We start from the raw sequence: 22797 nt of genomic DNA on the forward strand, positions 1-22797 counted from the left end.
CTTTACGCTACCTTAACAAACCAGTTTTGCTGCTACAAACATGCTGTGCTAAAACATCCGTCTTTCAGTAGGCAGTTTACAGCAGCAGGGATGGTGTCCTTAGATACAGTAGGTAAAGATGGGCAACAGTGTCTGCTCATATGAGGCATGTTGTTGTTTGACGCGTTCTGAGGAAAGGAAGGAAGAGACAGTTATCGAAAAACAAGTGTACAAATCTATCTTCGACTTTCCATCTAATATCCCGGGTGATCAGAAGCTCAAAAAAGGTGATATCTTGGAGGTAATTGAGGAAGGAGACCACTGGGTGTACGCAAGGAGACGCACAGTGAAGAATGGAGTTTCTGAAGAACAGGTCTACGTACCAAAAGATTTTCTCAAACCACTGAATAGTGTGGAGGCAGAACCGTGAGTATTTACATTGACTTGAGGGAAAAGAACATTGCTATAAATTGCATAATGCATATTAAAATGATATTCATTCTCTGTAATACTATTTAGGTAAAAGTAAGAAAAATAACATTTACATTTCTGACATTTGTCAGACGCCCTTATCCAGAGCGATTTACATTTTTATCTCATTTTATACAACTGAGCAATTGAGGGTTAAGGGCCTTGCTCAGGGGCTCAGCAGTGGCCACTTGTTGGACCTGGGATTCAAACTCACAACCAAAAAGCAACCACAGCTCTTGCTAAATTTCCTGGTTCAGAATACAGCAGGCACTAACCCTTATGGTATGTTAGGTATGAAACCTGTAAGGTTTAAATGACTCTCAAAGTAAAATGTAAGATATGTAGTCATTGAGCTGGTTTATTGAGTTTTATTGCTGTTCTTCACTTCTGTGTGTGTAACAATGATAACTGGGACCAAACAAAAATTTTACTTATACAGATGGTATTTTGAAAACATCTCAAGCCGTACTGAGGCTAAAAGATGTCTGCTGAGACCAGAAAACAGTGATGGTGCATTTCTTGTGTGGAAAAGTAAAGAGAATAATAGCTACTACCTTTCAGGTATTTACAGTTTTCTAAAATCTATCTATCTATCTATCTATCTATCTATCTATCTATCTATCTATCTATCTATCTATCTATCTATCTATCTATCTATCTATCTATCTATCCATCCATCCATCCATCCATCCATCCATCCATCCATCCATCCATCCATCCATCTATCTATCTATCTATCTATCTATCTATCTATCTATCTATCTATCTATCTATCTATCTATCTATACATATATACAGTACATTTCAACATAATGTAAAAACTAAAATTAAAAACCTTTTTGTTATTTTTAGTAAAGAATGAAGGCGTTGCAAGGCATTACAGAATTAAGGAAAGAGAATCTGACAAATGTTTTTACCTGGTTAGTCGAAAAGCATTTCAGACCCTTTCTGATTTAGTTGAATCATATTCCAAGAATCAGGATGGACTTTGTGCACGCCTTAACCTTCCTTGTGTTATGGTATGTATTATAATAATAAAAATGTTCATTTTTTCACATTTAATAGAGTAAGCATCATGCCATGTGCTTCATGTTTGTGATGTTGTACTTTAGCTGGACAAGCCTACCCTTCCCAGCCTGTCATTTAAGGATCAATGGGAAATCGACCGAAGCTCTCTGACCAAAGTGAAAAAGCTTGGCAGTGGGGAATTTGGAGAAGTATGGCACGGGGTGTGGAACAATATGATAGACGTGGCTATTAAAGAGTTTCGAGGTACTGATGATCATCAGAGATATGTTATCATTTTCAGTTCCATTCAGAAAAGGGTATGTTTGTGATATATCTGTTTTATACCTGAAGTACTTCATTATCATATGTCATTTTGCACCTTCAACAGTCATCAGCCCCGATATTCAGACAGAGATAAATATCATGAAGGAGCTTCAGCATAAGAATCTGATCAGACTGTATGCTGTGTGCACTGTTGACGAGCCCTTCTGCATTATCACAGAGCTCATAAAAAAAGGAAGCTTGAAGAAGTACCTCATTGGTAAGTGCAAGAATTATGTAATGCTGTTCATTTCAGTGATGAAATTAAACTCAAGATATGCATAAATATTATTAATATCTGTTGTTTTAGGCCACAAAGAGCTGAAAGATATTGAGTTTTCCCTCATGATGGACTTTGCAGTGCAGGTATATTGGTGCATTTGGATCATAATTTATTTTATAAAATTATTTAAGATATACAGTACAATGTTCAATGTACAGTACAAAGAAAAAACCTTTGTAAGAAATTAGCTTTAAGACTAAGCATTTCTAAGCTTTTCACTCATGTTTCAAGATTACAGAAGGGATGGCATACTTGGAGAGTAAGAACATAGTTCACAGAGACTTGAGAGCTGATAACATTCTGCTTACTGAAATGTTGTCCTGCAAGATAGCAGATTTTGGACTAGCTCAGTTTACCATCTCCCAAGATCAGCAATTATCTTCAGGTGAGTTGTATGACTATCAAAAACATTACATTCAATCATTATATTCATGTTCAAATAAAGCACCAATGCAAATTCTATTACTTTCTGAATGTTAGTTAAAGTCCCAGTAAAATGGATGGCACCTGAGATCTTCAATGGAAAGAACTACACAAAAAAGTGTGATGTCTGGTCTTTTGGGATCCTCTTGACTGAAATTGTCACATATGGAAATGATCCGTACCCAGGTAAAGAGAAATGAATGAACTAGAATATATCAAGGACTATTTATTAAGCTTATCATTATCAGTAAAGACTATTTATTAAGATATTGTTATCCCTCTGCACCTTTATTCCTGAGTTTAGACCATAACAAAGCGGCATGTATTCAGGCCATTCAGAGGGGATACAGGATGACACGAGCACCAGCCTGTCCTCAAACACTGTATGATATCATGTTGCTGTGTTGGCATTCCAACCCGGATGAAAGGCCCACATTCATGGAGCTTCAGGAAAGGTTAATGACGCTGATCCATGAACCCACTATGGTGCTTGATTAGATGTTTGCTGATGTAGATATTAACTGAGATATTCTGGACACTGGAATTTTCAGTGACTCAAACACATAATATATACAGTAAAAGAAAACTACAGCTGTATTCATGTTGCTGCATTATAAATGCCTTTGTAATGTAATGTATTTAAACAAAAAAGACTTATTGATCCTTCAGCATTGTCTTTAGGACAAAAACATGCTGTTTCTTGCATTTCTCATGTTTTGGCTGTGTTCACGTTGGAAAAGCTGGCAGTCGAGGCTACATCTGGAATAATGTCTGTTTTAGTTAACTACCTGAAATACTTTATCGATCATTTACCCTTGATATTTAAGTAGTAGCTGTGCCAAAGAAATAAACCTGTAAATAATCTTCATTTTGACAGAATCGTGCACTACAGTTTAGAAACTCTGATGTTTCTGACACACTGAATGTCTACTGCTATGTGATGCAACAGCTGAACTAAACTAGGATAGTCACTTCTATCTATGTACACTGCTCCTCTATAAACAGGTGAATAATACCTGTTCCAGACGAAACATTGCAGTGTTAGCCTTAATCCTTTCTCCTCTCTAAAAATACTCACTGCATAGGTGATGTGATTAACGTTCTAATAATGACTATTTCAGCTGTTGAACTCAAACTAAAGACATGCCTCATATCTATCCTGCTGCAAATATAACAAATCATCAAGAATGTTGAATAAACAATAAAGATATGTATCTGTATAAAATATTTGCTTTGGTTGCAACAAAGTACAAAGTTTTTTTAAAATTTTTTAAATTTTATTAAACATACAGTATAGTAGCAATAGTCTACAAATATTGGTTGAGTGCTTTTAAGTATCATGCATTAAAATAGGCTTAAAGGTGTAATATACAGTACCAAGCCAATCATAAAGCAGCATCAGAACATCTGATCCACAAAAAAAACACAAATCATTAAATAACACACATGAATATTTTTCCTTTGTACTCAAACTTCTCAGCGTAAATTCTCAGACAAATTCCTTCTTTAGTTAACACTTTCATTACTGTGTAACACCATTATTAACAATAACAACAACCATAATATTTCATATATGTGTATAAGTATACGGCTCACCTGATTTTCCATGAAATTGCATTTTATACACAATTACTGAAATAAAAATTGAAGGATTTAGAACACCCTGATGTGTCACAAAACAATCTTTCAGTAAAATATGTACAGTAATATTTGTATTCTCTTCTGTAAAATATACTGTATCGCAAATGTATTTCTAGTTATGTTTGCTCTAAAATAGTTGTATGTTTATTTTATTTTATTATTTTTATAATTATTCCTTTTTAAAACTTTAAACTGCTTCAGTAATAATATCTCCTGACTACACACTGTAACTATATAAATTAATGGATATAGAATGATAGAATTATTATAACAATTATCTTCATTTTAAGGTAACCAGAAACCAAACTCTCTCTCTCTCTCTCTCTCTCTCTCTAGTAAAGTGCATAAATTAAAGTCAGCTTATATTCAAACTCCTGTTCTTCTACTTTAACCTGGATTTCTCTGATCTGTTCTTATAATTTATCCAAACATTCCAAAGATCACTATGAATCTTGAGCATTCAAACTTTCCATTAAACTCTGAATATTCCGTAGTTTTTCTTTCACCATCATATTCGTGGAGTATTCCAATGATCCTGTTTGGGATTCAACTGATGTTTTTGTTAACTGTGTATTGAGTTTACAGTCAGATTCACCACAGGTTTGACTTGGAGGATCAGGACCCTTTTCTTGGCGTTCAATACTGTCTGCGCCTGTGCCAGTTTGAGGCTTTTCATCAGTTCCATAACCATCAATGTCACCATCCTCCTCCTCCTTCTCCTCCTCAGAGACCAGCTGTCCTGCTACAGATAAATTATCTTTCTTTTTGGTTGGCTTCTGAATACATGTCTTACCCTTGCTGTCATGTGATTTCTTTTCAATTCCATTTTCTTCCTCAATAGATTCACTCTGATTTTAATCTGCACTATTTTCAGTGTACAGCTTAGCTTCACTCGTTCTTGTGGTACCAGCTCCTTCTGTTTTTTCACCTTGTATGATTTCAGCTTTTTTATTCTTTCTAGGCTTAGCTACAGCTGCAGCAGGAGCATCATCTTGTGTTCGCTCATCACTTGTCTCATTACTATTCTCATCTTCTCCAGATTCATCCCCAGATATCTTGCCTTCTTTGGCTGATTGTGTTTCCTCTCCTGTTCTATTTTCTGTTTCTTCACCCTCTTCTAGTATCTCAGCCTTCTCTTCCATCTCGTCCCTTTCCTCTTCTTCAGCTTCCCCGGTTTCACTCTGTTTGTTTAGTTCTCCGTCAGACACCTCCTCCTCAGCTCTTTCATCAATCGATTCTTTCTCCTCCACTGGATTCCCTTCACCCTCTTCAATGTCACTGTTTTCTGTTGTTTTTCTTTCTGCAGCTAGTTCATCAGGTGGACATTTTTCCATTGTTACATCTTCATCTAATGTTGTATCTCCCTCTGTTGCCTCTTCTGCCTCTTCATCCTCCCTATTCATTTCTTCCTCGTCCTTCTTATCTGTGTACTTATCCTCCAAATCCTCTCCGACCTCTTGTCTTTCCCTCTCTGTTTCGCTTTTTCCATCATCTGCTCCATCAATGTTACCATCAAACATTTTCTCATCTGATGGTTCTTCAGATGGTCCTGTCCTCACTTCTTCATCATTTATTACCCCTACATCTTTGTCTTGATTCTCACAGGCCTGAATTTCATACTGTGTTAGGACCGCATCCTCTTTGACCTCTTTAACCACTTCTAAATTATTTTTATCTTTGACACTGTTACTGTCAGCACCCTCACTCTGATCTTTTTGTTCATCCAGCTTGGACTGTACTGGCATAGTAACAGGGGGATCTTTCTTTGTTTGTAAGATTCTCCTAAGATCAAACTCTTTAAGGACAGGAGCGACACTCAAAGCTTCAGCACACTGGACTCTAGAGGCCATCTTCTTTTTCACACATGCATCACATGGACAATATTCATCTTCACTGCGCTGGTCACTGAATTCGGTACCTGACGCACTGTTTATGTATTCGCTTCTTGAAGGGTTAATAAGTTTATTCTGCATCACTTTAAGACGTCTTCGCCGTTGCTCGGTTTGGACAGTAGAATCTCTAGAAAGCATGCTTATTGGAGGTCTTGGTGTTTTACCAGCACGACCTTGGATTTTCTGGAGCTCTCGATTTATAGTAGACTGAATCCTTTTATGAACCTCTTCTTTCAGTTCACTGATCATTATATCAAGTGTCTCGTTGTCATTTAAATCCCACCTCACTTTAAACTCTGCTATTGCATTTACATAGTGAGACATAAATTGCTTTTCCAGTTTCTTTAACAAGCTCAAAACCCATACTGGATCTGGGTCTTGTGAAATTCTCTTTGTTAACTGACCTTTCTGAACTGGTGGTGATGCTCTTTGGTTGTTATTTTCTGGGTGAATTGTTTTGTTAACAGTCACTGATTTAACATTTCCATTATTCTCAGAGGTCCTTGTGGAGAATGTTGAAGCTATTGCCTTAATATCTTTTATATGTTCATTAGTCTGAAGGACATCACCTGTGCCTTTAAGTCCTTCATCTTTTTGTGCTTCCTTGTTGTTTAGTTTTTTGTGTTCAGGACTGCATCGGACCCGCTCAGCAATGTCTGGAGTGATAGGATCTGAAGAGACAAGTGAAGTATTTATGTTGTCTGGTGTAACAGATAAAGAGTCACATCCAGCCCCCTTAATAGCATCTTCTTGATTCTGTGGGAAGGCTTTCTCTTCAGCTATTATTGCTGTTCTGCCTTGTGCTGTTTCTGATTTTTCAAGCCCACCACTGATGCTTCCTTTGCCAGATCCTATAGAACCACTGCTTACATCTACCCCTGATGAAGATCTCAGGTTAAACTCATCCTCAGCTGAATTAATTTTTGTGTTATGCTTGTCTTGCACACTTTCAGGGGATCGGTTAATCCACAGCGTCTGGAGAGTGCTTATTATTTCACTGTATTTGTCATATATCTTTGGATCTGGGTCAATCATTTGTAAATTAGCAAGGCAGTCTAGTAGTCCTTTGGCTGATGTGCTCAATTTTCTCCCATATGTTGGTGAAACTTCAGGCAAACTATTGCATCTGTCCAGTTTTGGGCTTAAGAGGACCTTCATGACTTGTATCGAGGACTGACAATTATTTGTTAAACTCTCTCTCTTAGTTATTTTTGAACTGAGTTGACTGCGGTCACTGTTGGCTGCAACAGTTTGAAATGTCTCATTACATGCCATTTTTGCATCACAGAGGGTATTTTTATCTTCTGTAACAGGATCTGCACCTTCAGGCCCACTTATTTCTTGGGATCCTTTCATTTTTATTGGCTTTTCAGCGTGTTCTCTGATTTCATTTCGAAAACATCCTTCTTCCTTCACAGCAGGTAAGTGAAGTGTTTCATCATGTTGCTCACAGAATTCATCCTCCATTTCATACATAGGACCATCAATTGGTATATTTTTAAGCCAGTCATTTACAACATCCGTAGGAGATGCATTGGGTAAACATGACGGCATGAGAGGCTCCTTATCATGATCCTCAGTTTTGTTCTGGGATGTGGTGCTAATTTTCCTGCTGTTTTTACAGTTACTGTCAACATGCTGTTTCTCTTCAAGGACAATGTTTTTGCCTGGTGTGTTTGATCTTGATCTTCTACTGTCTGGTTTTGCATCAGTATCCTTTTCCCTTAATAGATCTGGAGTGTGACGCAAAACACTATTACCTTTAGAATCTGGAGTGGTGCAGATTTGTGACACTTCAGGCTTAGTGTCATATTTGTTCCTGGGTGGTTTCTTGTCTGATTTGGATGCTTTTAACAAAACCACACCAGTGGTATTGTTAGAATTGGTTTTCCTGGCTTCTTTTATTTCCAGGTTTGAGGAGGATTTTTCCTTGTTCTTTGTAGTACATTGATCCTTAGATGTAGCAGCTCTGTGGGTGGTAGACTTCTCAGAGGTTATTCTATTTTGACTAGATTTTGAAGAACTTCCAGATATAGATAAAGCTTTGTTTGTTTCACCCTTCTCTGCATTTGTATTGATTTTTATGGTTGCAGTGTTTTTACTGGGTGAGTTCATCTCTGATTTCTCTGAAGACACTGACAATGCAGATGGCACTCTATGATCACCATCATTCTGTAAAAGCTGGGCCTCTACTTTGCTTTCTGTCTTTGATTTGGTTGATACGATGCCTCCGGATTCACTACCTGAGATAACTTCAGGATCCTTGCATGAGTCTTGCAAATAATTAGACAATTTTGACCTATCTGAAACTGTTGAACTTGTAGACACAGCTGTTTTGACCCGCTCTTTTGTTTCTATTATTGCTGAATTGTTAATTTCATGATCAAATGCAGATGGTTCAGAGGTATATTTCTCAGACAAACATCTAGGCTTATCAAAGATTTGTGATACATTGCTCATGGGTTGTTCATTGAGGTCCTCAGACCTCTCTTCTGCACCAAGTCCAAGAGAGACAGAAGCTGTTGAGGTTGGGCTTAATGGTTCATCCAGCTGTCCATGCAAAGCTAGAGATTTGGATTTTCCGGAGGGACTATTTGCTACCCTTTGAACACATCTGCTTGAAGAGCAGTGATGTTTGTTAGATCTTGTTGATTTTGAAGATGCTCTAGAATTCACAGATTTTACACTTAATGCCTGATTATTATTTTCAGCTGTGATTGGTGACTTTGGTGATGGTGAAGCCACTGGTAAGGAATTCTTTGAACTACACTTTGCATCATCTGTTGTTTGTCTAGTTTCCTGCACCTCAGTCATATCAGTAGGATACAACACTGACTCTACATCACACTCTGAGCATGCATTTGATTTCAATGAAACTCTGGCACTTTTGGACAGAGCAATTGTTGACCTCTCTGAATGTATTTTTATTTGATGAGTGTCTGTAATAGGGCTTGTAGAAACTGGACGTGAAAAAGCTGCAGTGTTTTGAATGTTGTTTGATTTGTGGGATTTGTCAGAATCTTTAGATGAGTGTGTTTTAGTTGACATTGCACTAGGGACTCTTTCTTCAGTGTCTATATCAGAATCTTGCATCACATTCTCTGTTTCTGTTATATTTTCCTGGGTAGCAGTCTGGTTCTCTAGTCTAGATGTTATTAGTTTATCTGGTATGTCATTGTTTGTCTTTGCAGATCCAACTGATTCCAATGACATGGCACTTTTGGTCCGTTCTTCTACACCATCCTTTGCAGAAATCATTTCTGCCTCACATGACCTCCCACATGCATGCTGGTTAGATTTATTGGATTGCTTTGAATCACTGGAACGTTTTGATAAATCAGAAAACGGACTTTGGGAGCAAGCGTGCCTGATGTCTACCTTATTTTGAACAAGTTCATTACTCTCAAGTTTGTTTGAAATAGCAGAATCTCCTTGATGTGAACAATGAGTACATTTGTTAGATCTTTCAGACCCAGGTGACTTAGATGTTCCCTGACCAAGTGACTTAACCTCACCATCTTCCTCAACTACCTGAACTGGTATATCATGAACATTTGCTGGTATTGTTGATGTTAATCTTCCATGTCCACCACAACAAGGGCACACAGTGGACATTACTGAGACACGTGTGTTTACTGACATGGCACTTATAGATCTATTCCGATTCTTTGATTCCTCCTTGCATGCTTTCTGAACACAACCATTTGATATCACTGTCCTTGGGGAATTTGTTATTGCCTGAGACACTCTGCTGTCATCAAACACTGCATTCTGAACCCTTTCCTTTAAGCCACTCTTCATTTCAGATTCCACCATGCTTGGTGTTGCATCTTTGCATTGGCTGCAGCAGCAGCACCGAGACCTTGAAGACACTTCTGAAACAGAAGATCTAGCACTGTCCGTACTATCACTGTGACCCTCCGGGGACACTTCTGGTGTGGCATACATGCTTTTATATTTTTCGGAATTTAATGCATCTGCAGAGCAGCTTGAGACTTTAGGTGGTACGGAGGATGAATGTAAATTTTGCGACCCTTGACAGCCATAGCAGTATGCACATGCAAATTGTTTATCCTGTTCAGAATACCATGCTCTTGATACACTTGCAGAAAGGTCATCAGAATCATCTTTCTCCCTCTTTTTGAATGACTGGATGATGGATGAATTGCGGGTAGCAGAAATCAAATGTTCTGCTACTTTAGTGACTTTGCTCAAATGATCAACTTCTGCATAGTCTGGTTTTCTCTTATCATTATGGTGACATATTTTCTCAGTCTTACTCTCACATGTGTCAGTGGGTTCATTACACTTTGTAGTGCTGGTTGATACTTCACTCCGACTGCAACAACGACTTATTGAGCAATATTTAATCCTTGTGTCCCCTTCCTCAATAGTCCTTTGGAAGCAAGATGCCTTCTCTAGCACATGTTCAGTATACTCCTCACTGGACCTGGAAACTGTATACACACTATCCACAGATGCCTTTTGATGCATAGTTTTGTCAGATGATCCAGCAGAATTAGAGGAACTCCTGGTTCCACTGGGTCCATCATTCTTGTGTAAAGGATTTTTCCAAATGTCATACCCTTGATTATGGTTGCAACAATTTTGACAGCAAGATTCTAAAAAGTCCATTTGATGGCATTTTGGTGAAGAGGCCTCCTCAGCCTCACATTCAGTGTTGGACTCTGGTTCAGAGTATTCAACTTTGCCTTGAAGATGATGAGGGTCTCCCTCCTGTGAAGAATTACATTCATTTGTAGATATTGGCAATTTCTTGATTTCAGTGGACCACTGAAGAGTTTCATCATTGACTAGGCGGAACCGAACTTTCATTTCTACAGACAGACTGCCATCTTTGTTGACGAGAACCCTTTTTTCGACGTCATCATTCATTACAACTTCCTTTGTAACACATCCCAGCTGCCCTGGGGTCATGCCTGATGTATTTGGGTAAGATTTCTCTGATGATAGGGAGAACCTTGTGGATTTGTTACTTGAATCTGACCTCGGATGGATGATACTTTTCTTGGTCTCAAGTCCGAAGTTCACTGTAAATACAATATGAACAATCATCATCATTATTATTATATTTTAAATAAATAAATATCAGTTATTAACAGATGAAGATTTTATTCCTTTTTATATTACTGTTAGAAACCTCTGGTCCCTAACAAAGTAACTCCTCAAATAAATAAACTTCTTTCGAACAAACTACTTTTTTCTATCTCCAGGCAATACCATTCTTCTTGCTGTCATGGCCCTCGCTGTAGATACTGGAGTGCGACCTTGCACCTATCCCAGGCAACTTCTCTTCTGAGTTCTTTCTCAGATGCTCCAGAAGGAGGGGATTGAAGGGCTCTCGGCCCACACACACCAGCACACTGGGACATTGCATCAGGCTCTGCATACTATCAATCTGTGGGAGTCCAAATATATAGTCAGTACATAGGTGATAAAGTAAAAACTGGGTTAGTATTGGAAACTTATTCCCTTTAGCTAACCTGTTTTATTCCCTTTAGCTAATCTGACTTTTAACAATAAAAAGGTAATAAAAATCAAATTAAAAGTCATCACTTTTGAGGATACCTAAGATAAGTTTAAAAGTTAAGAATATTGATAATATATACAATATGACTTTTTCACTAATGGAGCATCTCATAATATTCTAGACAGATCGGACAAAAGATCACAATTTTTGACTCCATATGTACCAATGAACCATGAAGTTTCATCAATGCTAACTATGGCTCAAGTAGTTGCTGACCTTCCGTCCTTCCAAGGTGTACAGCTTCCTGACATTGCTCTGCATCAGTTCTGAAATCTCATCCATAAAGACACGAAGGCTTCGAGCCCGCTTTCTGCTCAAAATGATGGACCTTCTCACTGCAGGATCACTGTTTTTCACCAGCACAATCCTTTTTGGGTGTCGATGGTAGTGATGGCCAGAATGTCCCATAGGTGGCTCGTCAGGTCGTGAAGGCTTTCTCAGGGTGTTAAGCAGGTAGTTGTGGTGCCAGACAGCTGGCCGTTTTCCTGCAGCCTCCATATCGATTGGCTTAACATAGTGGCGATCAGAGCACAGGTAGCAAGCCCCGTCCTGTAACTGCTCCAGACTCTGAATAGCATGAGTTCCTCTGGGTGTAGTGATCGTCCGCACACCAAAAGGCAAAGGCATTTTCTGCGAAAGGTCATCCAGCAAGGCATCAAAGCATTTGAAGCTTCGTTTATGAATGGGCATCCTGATACCACCGAACTGGGTGTCTCCACTCTTGTAGAAAGTGATTCTCTTGGCTGGGGCAGCAGTGGTCACACTGGAGACATGAGACAAGGTACCAGGCCTAATCTGGGCGCTTGCATTGGAGAAGCCTGCACTCTGCATTCTTTCTAGATGCTCGACTCTGTAAGAGAAAAATTCTGTATCATTAACACTTCTAAATGTCTACAGTGCATTATCTTTAAAATATCATGAATTATGTTGTTTCATTTGCAAACATCTCATACAATAGACACATTTTATCAAATAACACAACCGGAAACATTATCTTTAAGGTAAATATAATAAAAAAAAAGAAATAAATGATAGAGTATCTATAAGGATACTTATCTATAAGAATACTGTAAGATTGAAACAAACCTTCTGTATAGAAATCTAAGCATACTCAATCAACAGCAATGAACAACAAGTTCTCCAGTACAGTCACACGAGCCCCATTTATCCATGCTAAATTCAATTTATGTGATATAAACTTGCATGCAACAATATTGCAAAGCAACTTCCAACATCCATCCCGGACAACATGCCAACATACAATTCAGAATTTGTAATGTAAAGATGTATGATGTTTTTAGCATAAGAGGATTCATTATTATATAATTATTCACTATGAAACAGGGAAATGTGATTCTCTTGTTGCTAATGTAGTTTAATCTTTAAAGCTGATCATTATTTAGTTATCATGAAAAACACATTTCATTATGCTATCTAACACTGTGATGAAAAGATGAATTGTAGCCATTAAAAGAGAGGCTCATGAGGAGCTTCTTCCCTCAGACTCCTCAGCACAGACATGTCCATCTGACAGATTTTTTAAACTTATTTATTCCATTGTCAATTTGCCCACTGCATTTTGTTCTGTTACTACATGTATCTGCTATGGAACTGCTATGGATTAAAACAGTTGGAGGCTTCGAACTATTGTTGTGGTGGTTGGTTTTGCACTCGGGTCTCTATAATTGAATATTTGAAGGCTTCATCAGGAAGGAATTAGTGTTAAATCTATAATGAACACAGAAATTATGCTGACCTACAACTTGCTCAGGAGTTCTTGGTTGCACAATTGACTATATACAGCTGTAGAAAAGGACATTATTTATATAAATATTTTATATTTATTTAATCACACTCTCAGGTGGCATCCAAATGAGGATGAGTTCCCTTTTGAGTCTGGTTCCTCTAAAGGTTTCTTCTTCATATCGTCTCAGAGAGTTTTTTCTTGCCACACTTGCCTTAGGCTCGCTCATTAGGGATAAATATAAAGTTATTTTTAAACGTTCTATATTTTTATATTTCTGTAAAGCTGCTTTGAGACCATGTGCATTGTTAAAAGCACTATGCAAAAAAAGTGAATTGTATCTCACCTGCACTTTTAGTACATCATTTTCTAATCTGTAATGTTTGCACATTCTGTACCATTACTACATGTAACATATCATTCAAATACTTCTTATTTGATATTATTTCTATGTATTCTATTATTATCAAATTCCTTACATTTCCATTTCTGCCTTCTTTTTTTAACGTTTCTTAAATGTAGTTTATTTACTTGCAGTCTAAGGAGGGGCCGGCTGGATTCCAATTCCACAGCTAGTTCCATACTGTATGTAACTGTTTATGTGACAAAAATTGGCCTTAAAATGAATGTGATATACCTTTCTGATGTCTTCACTTTTACCTTTTATGTAAATGTGGATTAAATATGTAATATCATTTTGGTTGTACATAATATTACCAGTCAATTATACATTAACCAGCCCTAAATTTTACATCTCCATATCTGCCTACACTTGATGTGCACTGTCTGTCAGAAAATAAAAACAGAATAAGTTAGGCTAAAACATTTTTCCTAACATCACTTCACACCGATTCTGATTTCTAAATATCCCCCAGATATAACAGACGTGAAATCTCCTATAATAAACACAGAAACAGAAAATATACTCACACTCAAATGACACATGATCCAAGTAAATATTATAAAAATACACATATTTAGAAAAACTAAAACAAACTTATACTACCAATGAGAGAGCCATGTTTCAGGTAGCATCCAGCAGTCTGAAGTGCAGCAAGCATCACTGCAACATATGTTCAAAATCCTGCCACTACAGATGCAGCCATTAAGCATGTCCTTTGGATGCTAAGGATAGAGTGCAAAGCTTCTTTAATCATCTGAAGTCTCCTCAAGCATTAGATACATGCCAGGAAGGCCCAGATTGTGTAAAGAAAGACATGCAGAATAGACGGTGAGTGTAAAAATGCATTCTCGCAAAATGCAAGTGACTGGAACTGCATGTTCTGTGCTTATTTTTTACTTTAGCATACGTTATTACAATGCATGATTATGTGCAGCTGGCTGCCAGGACAGACAGTGGTTTTTCAAACATACGCCCCCTCTCTCAAATGAACACACACAGCTCAAAAAAAAAAAAAAGCACTGTGACATGAATGCAAGGACATTTAGCTGCTGGTGATAAAACTACTGTACATGCAGATACAAGCAAGGTTTCTGTTTCCATAGAGAAGCTTGGACTAAGTGTGGAATGTGAATAAACATCTCTACTGCATACTGAAAGATGACAGATCTTAGCAGGGATATTCTTAGTTTTCACAGTAATACTGCCCATAATATTTAATATCCACAATCATCCACATTTAAAGAGTTATTTGTTTGTACTTTTACATATTAAGCTCTCTTTTGTGTGTCTAACATGTGCTACTGTTAAGTCACTCCTACACTGACAGAAAGTGGCTTACTGTAAGCTCTTGTAAAGCCGGCACAACCTCTGCACCTTAAAATAAAGTGACCCTCTGTTACCTCCATTAAACACAGCTACTGTGTTCTGAATTACACTTCAGAGCATTTTAAAATGACAAGATTTTCCACAATGAACCCGAACAATCTCTTTAATGCTGTGCTCAGTGGCAATGCTAGAAGAAAAAAAACTAACAATGTTAATATTTAAGTACATCACAGGCTATTTCTTCATTCAAGCTTGAAGTAAAAAAACATTAAATAAACATTACACAAGAGGAACTAATCATAAGCAGCAATAAAATGCCTGACAAAAAGAAGAGATCATTTTTCAGACTTCATTTGTTATCTTCCACTCTGTATTACAAACTCAAGCAGGCATTTGTGAGACTCATGGGAACAAACACTGTGAAGCGCTGTCAGACATTCATTTCACTAATCTGATACAGAACTGTTTAGAGCCTGAGGGCTGTCTTATGAAAACCAAAAGAATGGCGTAACAGCTTCTCAAGCATCTGACGTTATATGTATTATCTAAGGCCTTGGTTTAATATGATCCAAAATAAATAATATGTATGTGTGCAATGGGTTAAACAGCACAGAGAATCTAACAGGAAACCAACTTTACCATGGAAACAGGCTATTAAGTAATCATTTGGGATAGAAAAGAACTGGTTATTATACTATGGCATAATTAAGATAAAAACTTTCTCCTGGTTAAGACCCTTGGTAACAGGTATGACTAATAATGGGTCTATAACTGTCAAAAACAGGCTTCCTATAAGTTATTTATTCATCTGCCCAGTTCCTAACATGACTTAGCAAAGGTGCACATTGAATTGTTTTTCATAGGTGACATACATTTTGTGACACACACCATTTAAGAAAATACAATTGCCCACAACACACAAAGCAGGCACGATGAGCTATCTCTTGTGACAGACTTTATTAATTCAGTGTGCCACTTAAGACTATTATAATGAAGAGGAAATAAAATTAGTCTAAGAGCATTTATTTTATTTAACAGCTACTACCAAAGTGCACCAATTACACATAATGAACAATTATTTTTCAAAATCCATATCCAGCATATGTACACAGCAGTCACACAATGTGATCTCAGCTAATGTGTTACATGAACCATGCAAAATAAGTAACAGATAACAAGCCACAGACACACAAAACTCTTGGTAATATGAAAATGTACAATTACACTGACAAACAGTAAAACATTGAAACTACAGTGACATAAAACTGAGTATTAGAACAATATTTCATGACCTAGTCTAGAGTCTACAGTGTTTTGAGTGAGCTTCTCTCGTCTGTAACAACCAGATAAGTCAGCGTAAAGCCTAATTAGGTCACAGGATTTAATGACAGCCCTGTTGCCCAGCTTTTATTCCACTGTGATTATAACCACTGTGCTTAAACGATTCTAGACCACATAATTCCTGTACTCCACGCATTCACAGCACCCAAACCTCCATATCATCATCCTACAAATCATGCCTGTTGCTTTATTCGCATACTTGCTGAATTAGGCCACGGTCCTTACTGGTTACTCTTTTTGAGTCATAGCTATCTTGTGTCTCTTGTACTAATTTCACACTGCATTGCACACATCAGCAGCTTACCCTTTAGCGATGGATTCATCGTTGCAATGAGCTGTGCCAAAAACCTCCAAACTCTGGTGCTGGCTATTAATGAGTCCAGGAAGCTGGTTCAGCAGGTACTGAAACACTGCAAATATAAGTAAAGATGAAACAGTATCCAATCCAGCATGGTGGTGTGCCACTCAGCAGCTACAGAGACCCACTACAGGGATGACACATCTGTATGTTGTACAATTGACTCTGTCTTCATTCATTCCATTAGGCTAATTATCAGACACATGCAGACCACCATACAGGGAGGAGTGACTCCTATGAAAGAGGATTATACTGTTCCACCATCTGTTCCAGTAGATATTAACTCTTACTTCTCCAAAAGTAATCTGTATGGCAAGCACCCTTAAATAAAATGCAGTGTTTCGTTGATGTAAAAATTAAAACACCAAATTAGACCAAATTGTATTCAGAATGACGATTTGTGTCACTTGAATATTTTGCCTGTTATAGTAGGGGTGTCTTGTAGTGGGATATCTGACACTTTTAATAAACATATTTCAAACATGAAATTAAGCAGGATACCTGACTTAATAAATATGCATTATGTATTATGTATATTGTTAATTTTAAGACAGTTTTACACCAATTGGTAGTTGTAGTTGCTGAAATGACATCATTTTCCGATTATGGAGATAGATAGATAGATAGATAGATAGATAGATAGATAGATAGATAGATAGATAGATAGATAGATAGATAGATAGATAGATAGATAGATAGATAGATAGATAGATAGATAGATAGATCTGAATAGTTGATGTAATAGACATTGTGTATAAATAATATGTTAAAACAAACTCAGACATATGATATCATTATTCAAATTCATAACATCATTAATGATATCATGATATTATTCATTATAACTCAGACATCCTTATTATTATTATGTTCAAGAAATGTTATAGTAGGGGTGACTTGCAGTGGGATATCTGACACTTATCTGTAGGGCTTAATTAATTCATTTATTATTAATAAACATATTTTAAACATGGGCAGCACCGTGGCTTAGTGGTTAGCACTGTTTCCTCACAGCAAGAAGGCCCTGGGTTTGAATCCCGGGTTTGCATGTTCTCCCAGTGCTTTTCCTCCCACAGTCCAAAAACATGTACATTAGGTAATACTAAATTGCCCATAGGTGTGAGTGTGTGTAGTTGTCTGTCTATATGTGGCCCTGTGATGGACTGGCGACCTGTCCAGGGTGTACCCCTGCCTTTTGCCCAATGCGTGCTGGGATAGGCTCCAGCAGATCCCTGTGACCCTATTTAGGAATAAAGCGGGTATAGACGATGCATGAATATTTTAAACATGGATATCTGACTTAATAAAGATGCATTCTGTATTATATATTGTTAATTTTAATAGAGTTTTACAGTAGTTAGTAGTTGAAGTTGATGAAATGACATCATTTGACTGTTATAGACATTGTGTACAAATAATATGCCAAAACAAGCTCAGACATATGGCATCATTAATGATATATCATTATTCATCATTTCTCAGACATCATTATTATTATTATTATTATTATTATTATTATTATTATTATTATTATGTTCAAGAAATGTTGAGGTTCTGTCACTGGAAATAGAGATTTCTATTATGGCACTGAGATTTCTAGAAGCAGTCTAAACACATGTTCATCCTGTTCAAATGGTAAATGTGTGACTGGTGTGATTGCTCGGTGAACACAACGCCTATGCAGTCCTATAGTCAAAGGAACCACGTGATGGTTGCTCGCGCGTCTCCCTAGTAACAAGCATTTTCCTAACAACAGCCGCCGCCGCAATGGACGCGTTAAAGTCGGCGATACAGGAAGCAGCGAGGCTCAAGGTAACTGTCCAGTGTTCACGTTTTTATTAGTTACAGCCTTCACCGGAGTACGACATACACCTACAGTTAGATTTGGGCTTTCCGAAGGCCATTTATAAACTGTTAGAAGCGGATGCACGAGCAGGCCAAGGGGCAGTTAAAGCAAATCACAGTCGCTAGATTTTAGGTAATGTTTATCATTCTGAATAAAAATCGTTTTAACGTTAGCTTGAAGGCAAAAGCATTAGTAGACAGGCCTAAGTTTTTTTTTTTTGCAGATGCAACAGGTTTCACATCATGCATGTCTGCACACGATTTCTATCATACGCTTAAAAGGTTTGCAGCCAGTGTGATCAATGCAGCAGCTTACCTCCAGTAACCTTACATTAAATAACGGCGCAGTAGACCAGTCGAGAGAGATTATAGGTACCGGTGCCAAAGCAGGTGGGCGTTCGTATAATCACGCCTCTTTTCCCCATCATCAGGAGCATGTTCAGTCACTTCTGCCTTATTGCTAACGTGCTCCGTTTCGTTTCAGAGGGATGAAGGCATAGAGCGCCTGAGCAGCTGTTTTCAGTGGAGAGAGTTTGAAGGCGACGACCAGAGGCAGTATTTACACCAAGAATTTGTGTATGAGAATGTGATGTACTCAGTACAGCGTGGGCTTCCATGGGCTGCAGTGGTCCAAATAGCAAATCTGTGTAAAGAGCTCCTCCCTGAGCTTAGAGGTGAGTCATGGCTCTTGAAAACATGCTTCATAAAACGCTTAATAAATATATTCAATTCAGTATCATTTTATTTGCATCACACTTTTAACCATGGGCATTGTGACAAAGTGGCAATTCAGGATATACATTTTAAGTGTATACATTTATTACTTATGAGCAAGCCAGAAGTGACGGTGGCAAGGAAAAACTCCCTGGAAGTATAGTTCAAGAGGAACCGGACTTAAAAGGGAACCCATCTAACCCACCTGGGTGATGCCAGATTACAAATAATTCCCCTCTATAACTGTACTACATGGTCAAGTGCAGTTGTGTAACCAAGAAATTCATTCTAGTTTTAACATGATGTCTGTTTTACTCACTGGTATATCAGTAGTAGCTTGAAAGAGAGCACAAGAAACAGATTATTATGTATGTCACATAATGGTTAAAGACAATGTACATTGTGTACAGAGTGCAAGCACAGACTCTGGCAAGGCTAGCTATGACAGCAAAACTAAAAGGGATAGCCAGAAGGTAACGTGGAGGGCATCCAGGGTCACAAAGTGGCCAGTGTTCACTTTAGATATTTCTATTTTACCTAAGAAAAAAAAACAATTACAAAATGCCTGATTAAACAAATATGTTTTCAGCCTAGATGTATAGATACATATCTGCATTTTAACAATAATATTGCTGAATAACAGCTAGATAAAGATGCCTGTGATTGTGAACACCTGTGAGTATTGCATACCGACCAAGACCAATTTATAAGCCCTGCAAAAAATAAATAAATAAATGCAATCATGCATTATGTGAATCAATTCAACTGTGTTGTCAGCAAGCTTTTCTTAAATATGTGTGTGGTCCTCTATATAAACCTCTGTATCAGGTTTGGAGAAATCTGAAGCACTGTCTTTGATCCAGACTCAGCTGTCTCAGTGTCATCCACGACTGCCTCCCTCTCATCACGCCACCATGTATGACTTCATGGTGCAGAGCTACATCCATCATCAGTGCCTCTATCAAGCTTTTTTAAAGAAGGAGGTGAACCTTAAGTGCATGCACTCGCACCTTGAGATTCATGTTCCACCGCATCCCCTACCACTATCTGAGGGAACAGATTTGGGAGTCTGGGAGAAGCAGCAGGCTTTGAAAGAGCTAAATGCAGCCGAGGCAGTAAAGATTGCAGAAATCCATAGACTGAGAGAACAGGCTGAGGCCCAGATAATGGAGAAGCTGCAAGTCAGCCTTGGTGATCTTTCACTGGAGGACAGACTAGACAAACAGGTACTAGTGTTTCTCACTGTATGTCTAATTTTAACCTTGTGCTTGTTATCACATGAGAGTAAATAATGTGCAACACTATCATCACACAAGTGAAACAGGTTTCCTGATGGCCATGGTGTCTTCCCAAATGTCCCCTCCCAATCCACAAGAATGAAAAGTATGTAAATTACATGCTATAGGTTCTATAGATGCTATAGTCACTACATTCCAACTCAACTGAACACCTATGAGAGATTTTGGACTAACATTTTAGACAGCCCTCTCTACCCTCCAATTGGGGGAAAATCATTTGTAAGAATTAATCCACCATCATAGCACACACCCTCACCCTAAGAATAGTTAAAGCTATTTTGGTGCAACATATCAATAAAACTCTTTTTTATTGACGGTGCTCCTCAACGTCTCCATACCACAAAAGTAAGAGGACATTTAGGTCCAAGTACTATGCTGTAATCAGCTAAAAAGTGTTTCATCTTTAAACACCCATGCTTCATCAGCAGTTATTATAAACTGGATTAAACAAGTGCATGTGTTATTTAATCCTACTGAAATCTTATTTTGGGTTATAAGGTAGAGAACATTTTTGAATAAAAATTTTATTGTATTTGTCACTGCTGTTATCCAAAAAATGTATATACATTTGCTTGTGCTAAATTTTGACTTTTGCAGAAACAATTATACTGCATTGTATCAGAGATGAGCACTGAATGTTTAATCCTCTTGCTTAAAATGTTATCTGACTCTAGGCACTGGAAAGCATGGTTCGCCTCTTTCTGCAGTCAGAAGCAGACATGGTGAAGGAGATTTTAATCAAGGAAATCCGAGCTGTACAAGAGCTGCTGGAAATAAGACTGAGTCAAACAGCTCTACAAGGAGCAGGACACGCTTCAGATGCATCAGGCTACTCACAAAAAGGCTCTACATCTGGCACCACAAAAACGAAAAAGAAGAAATGAGTAAACAAAACGGTTAATCAGCATTTAAAAATTATTTTATAGTCTTTAATACGTTCATCTTCAGTAAACAAATTATCCTGGTCAGGGTCACGGTGGATCCAGAGTCTATCCTGGAAAAGAGGGCGTGAGGAAGGCATACACCATAGATAGGGCACCACACATGCTCATTTACTCCTAGGAACAATTTTAGCACAATTTCAGTCAACCATCCTACAGCAAGTTTTTGGAAGGTGGGCAAGAAATCCAGAAAGAACATAAAGAAACTTCACAGTATCCAGAGATCAGGATCAAAGTAGGGAGTCTGGAGCTGTGAGGCAGCAATTTTTTCTCTTGGACCCATACTGGGAATCAAATATACAGTATTAAATAGCGACAGTATTACACAGAAATGTGTTTGTGCTCTATTTTACAAAAGTGTTTGCAAATATTTGAATAGAAAAATGCTTCTTCATTTCTTTATATTTATTTATTTAGATGAGGTTGAATGATTTCTTCTACAGAAATTTTAAAACGATTAATCCTGGTATAAACTAAAAACTAGATGGAAGAAGGTACTAAGCAAAAGCACTTCATATAGAATGTGGATTAAAAAAAGCTTTACACAATACATTAAACCATCAGCCAACAATATATTCCTAAGAAAATATGCTTGTTGTGTGGATAATGGGGGGGAAATAGCATTAAGCCATTAATTACAATAAGTAATAGTATCTAAAATACAGAAAAAATACTCACGTATATAGGTCATCACAGAGATTCAGAAATACTTTGTAAGGACACAGAACTGTGCAAAACTACATGTATAAGCTCTTGATAAACCTGAATAGTTTAGTTACAGTATATAGTATTTCAATGAATAGCATCACAGCCTTAATGGTTGTTCTTATGAACAATACTAGATATCTTTGAGCACATCTGATCAAATACGAAGCAACTTACACCAGTACTATTATACTAACAAAGAAATACATTAAAGTTAGCACCAAAAAAAGCAAAATGCTATGCAAAATGTTCAGTGACAACAAATGTCAAGTATTCAAGGATAGTTTGGGTGAAAAATGTTATACAGAAGTTAAGGCCAATGTGAGGCATCCCTGTACTTCTTATTAAAACAAAACTCACCATGTGACCTTAGGTAGTTACTAGAAATAAGTTACATACATGAGAAAATATACAGTAACATATTTTACCTTTGACCCCCAACATCTAGACTAGGAATGTTTGTTATTTTAAATCCCAGTCCATTTCCTTATATCTCAACACCACCACACCAATTAAAGGCTTCTTACACTGTCGTTTGTATAAGTACAGTTCA

General features: G+C 37.6%; 3 protein-coding genes across 5 annotated transcripts; 2 read left to right on the forward strand and 1 right to left on the reverse strand.

The window, feature by feature from the left end:
* The first annotated feature begins 31 nt into the window (after nt 1–31).
* si:ch73-340m8.2 (tyrosine-protein kinase SRK3) lies at nt 32–4089 on the forward strand. Its single transcript, XM_058399767.1, has 9 exons — nt 32–405; nt 890–1011; nt 1303–1469; nt 1563–1722; nt 1847–1999; nt 2090–2145; nt 2294–2447; nt 2543–2671; nt 2790–4089. Exons 1-9 carry the CDS (start codon nt 119–121, stop codon nt 2981–2983), a joined length of 1422 nt encoding a protein of 473 aa, XP_058255750.1. The 5' UTR covers nt 32–118; the 3' UTR covers nt 2984–4089.
* A 23-nt stretch (nt 4090–4112) lies between these two features.
* Nucleotides 4113–19148, reverse strand: rp1l1a (rp1 like 1a). Of its 3 annotated transcripts, none has more exons than XM_058399765.1 (5): nt 18918–19148; nt 16688–16793; nt 11786–12419; nt 11260–11437; nt 4113–11069 (listed from the first exon to the last, which is right to left on the reverse strand). In XM_058399765.1, the coding sequence occupies exons 3-5, from the start codon at nt 12398–12400 to the stop codon at nt 4981–4983; spliced, it is 6882 nt and encodes a 2293-aa protein (XP_058255748.1). In that variant the 5' UTR covers nt 12401–12419; nt 16688–16793; nt 18918–19148; the 3' UTR covers nt 4113–4980. The 3 variants fall into 3 exon arrangements, with proteins under 3 accessions (XP_058255748.1, XP_058255747.1, XP_058255749.1); XM_058399764.1 differs by having other exon boundaries at nt 18903–19148; XM_058399766.1 differs by lacking the exons at nt 16688–16793; nt 18918–19148 and adding an exon at nt 14320–14439.
* lg09h8orf74 (linkage group 09 C8orf74 homolog) lies at nt 18417–21553 on the forward strand. The gene is made up of 4 exons (XM_058399770.1): nt 18417–18553; nt 19071–19260; nt 20129–20526; nt 21273–21553. Exons 1-4 carry the CDS (start codon nt 18509–18511, stop codon nt 21480–21482), a joined length of 843 nt encoding a protein of 280 aa, XP_058255753.1. The 5' UTR covers nt 18417–18508; the 3' UTR covers nt 21483–21553.
* Nucleotides 21554–22797: the final 1244 nt, after the last annotated feature.

Source organism: Hemibagrus wyckioides, linkage group LG09, assembly GCF_019097595.1.
Source record: "Hemibagrus wyckioides isolate EC202008001 linkage group LG09, SWU_Hwy_1.0, whole genome shotgun sequence".
NCBI lineage: Eukaryota > Metazoa > Chordata > Actinopteri > Siluriformes > Bagridae > Hemibagrus > Hemibagrus wyckioides.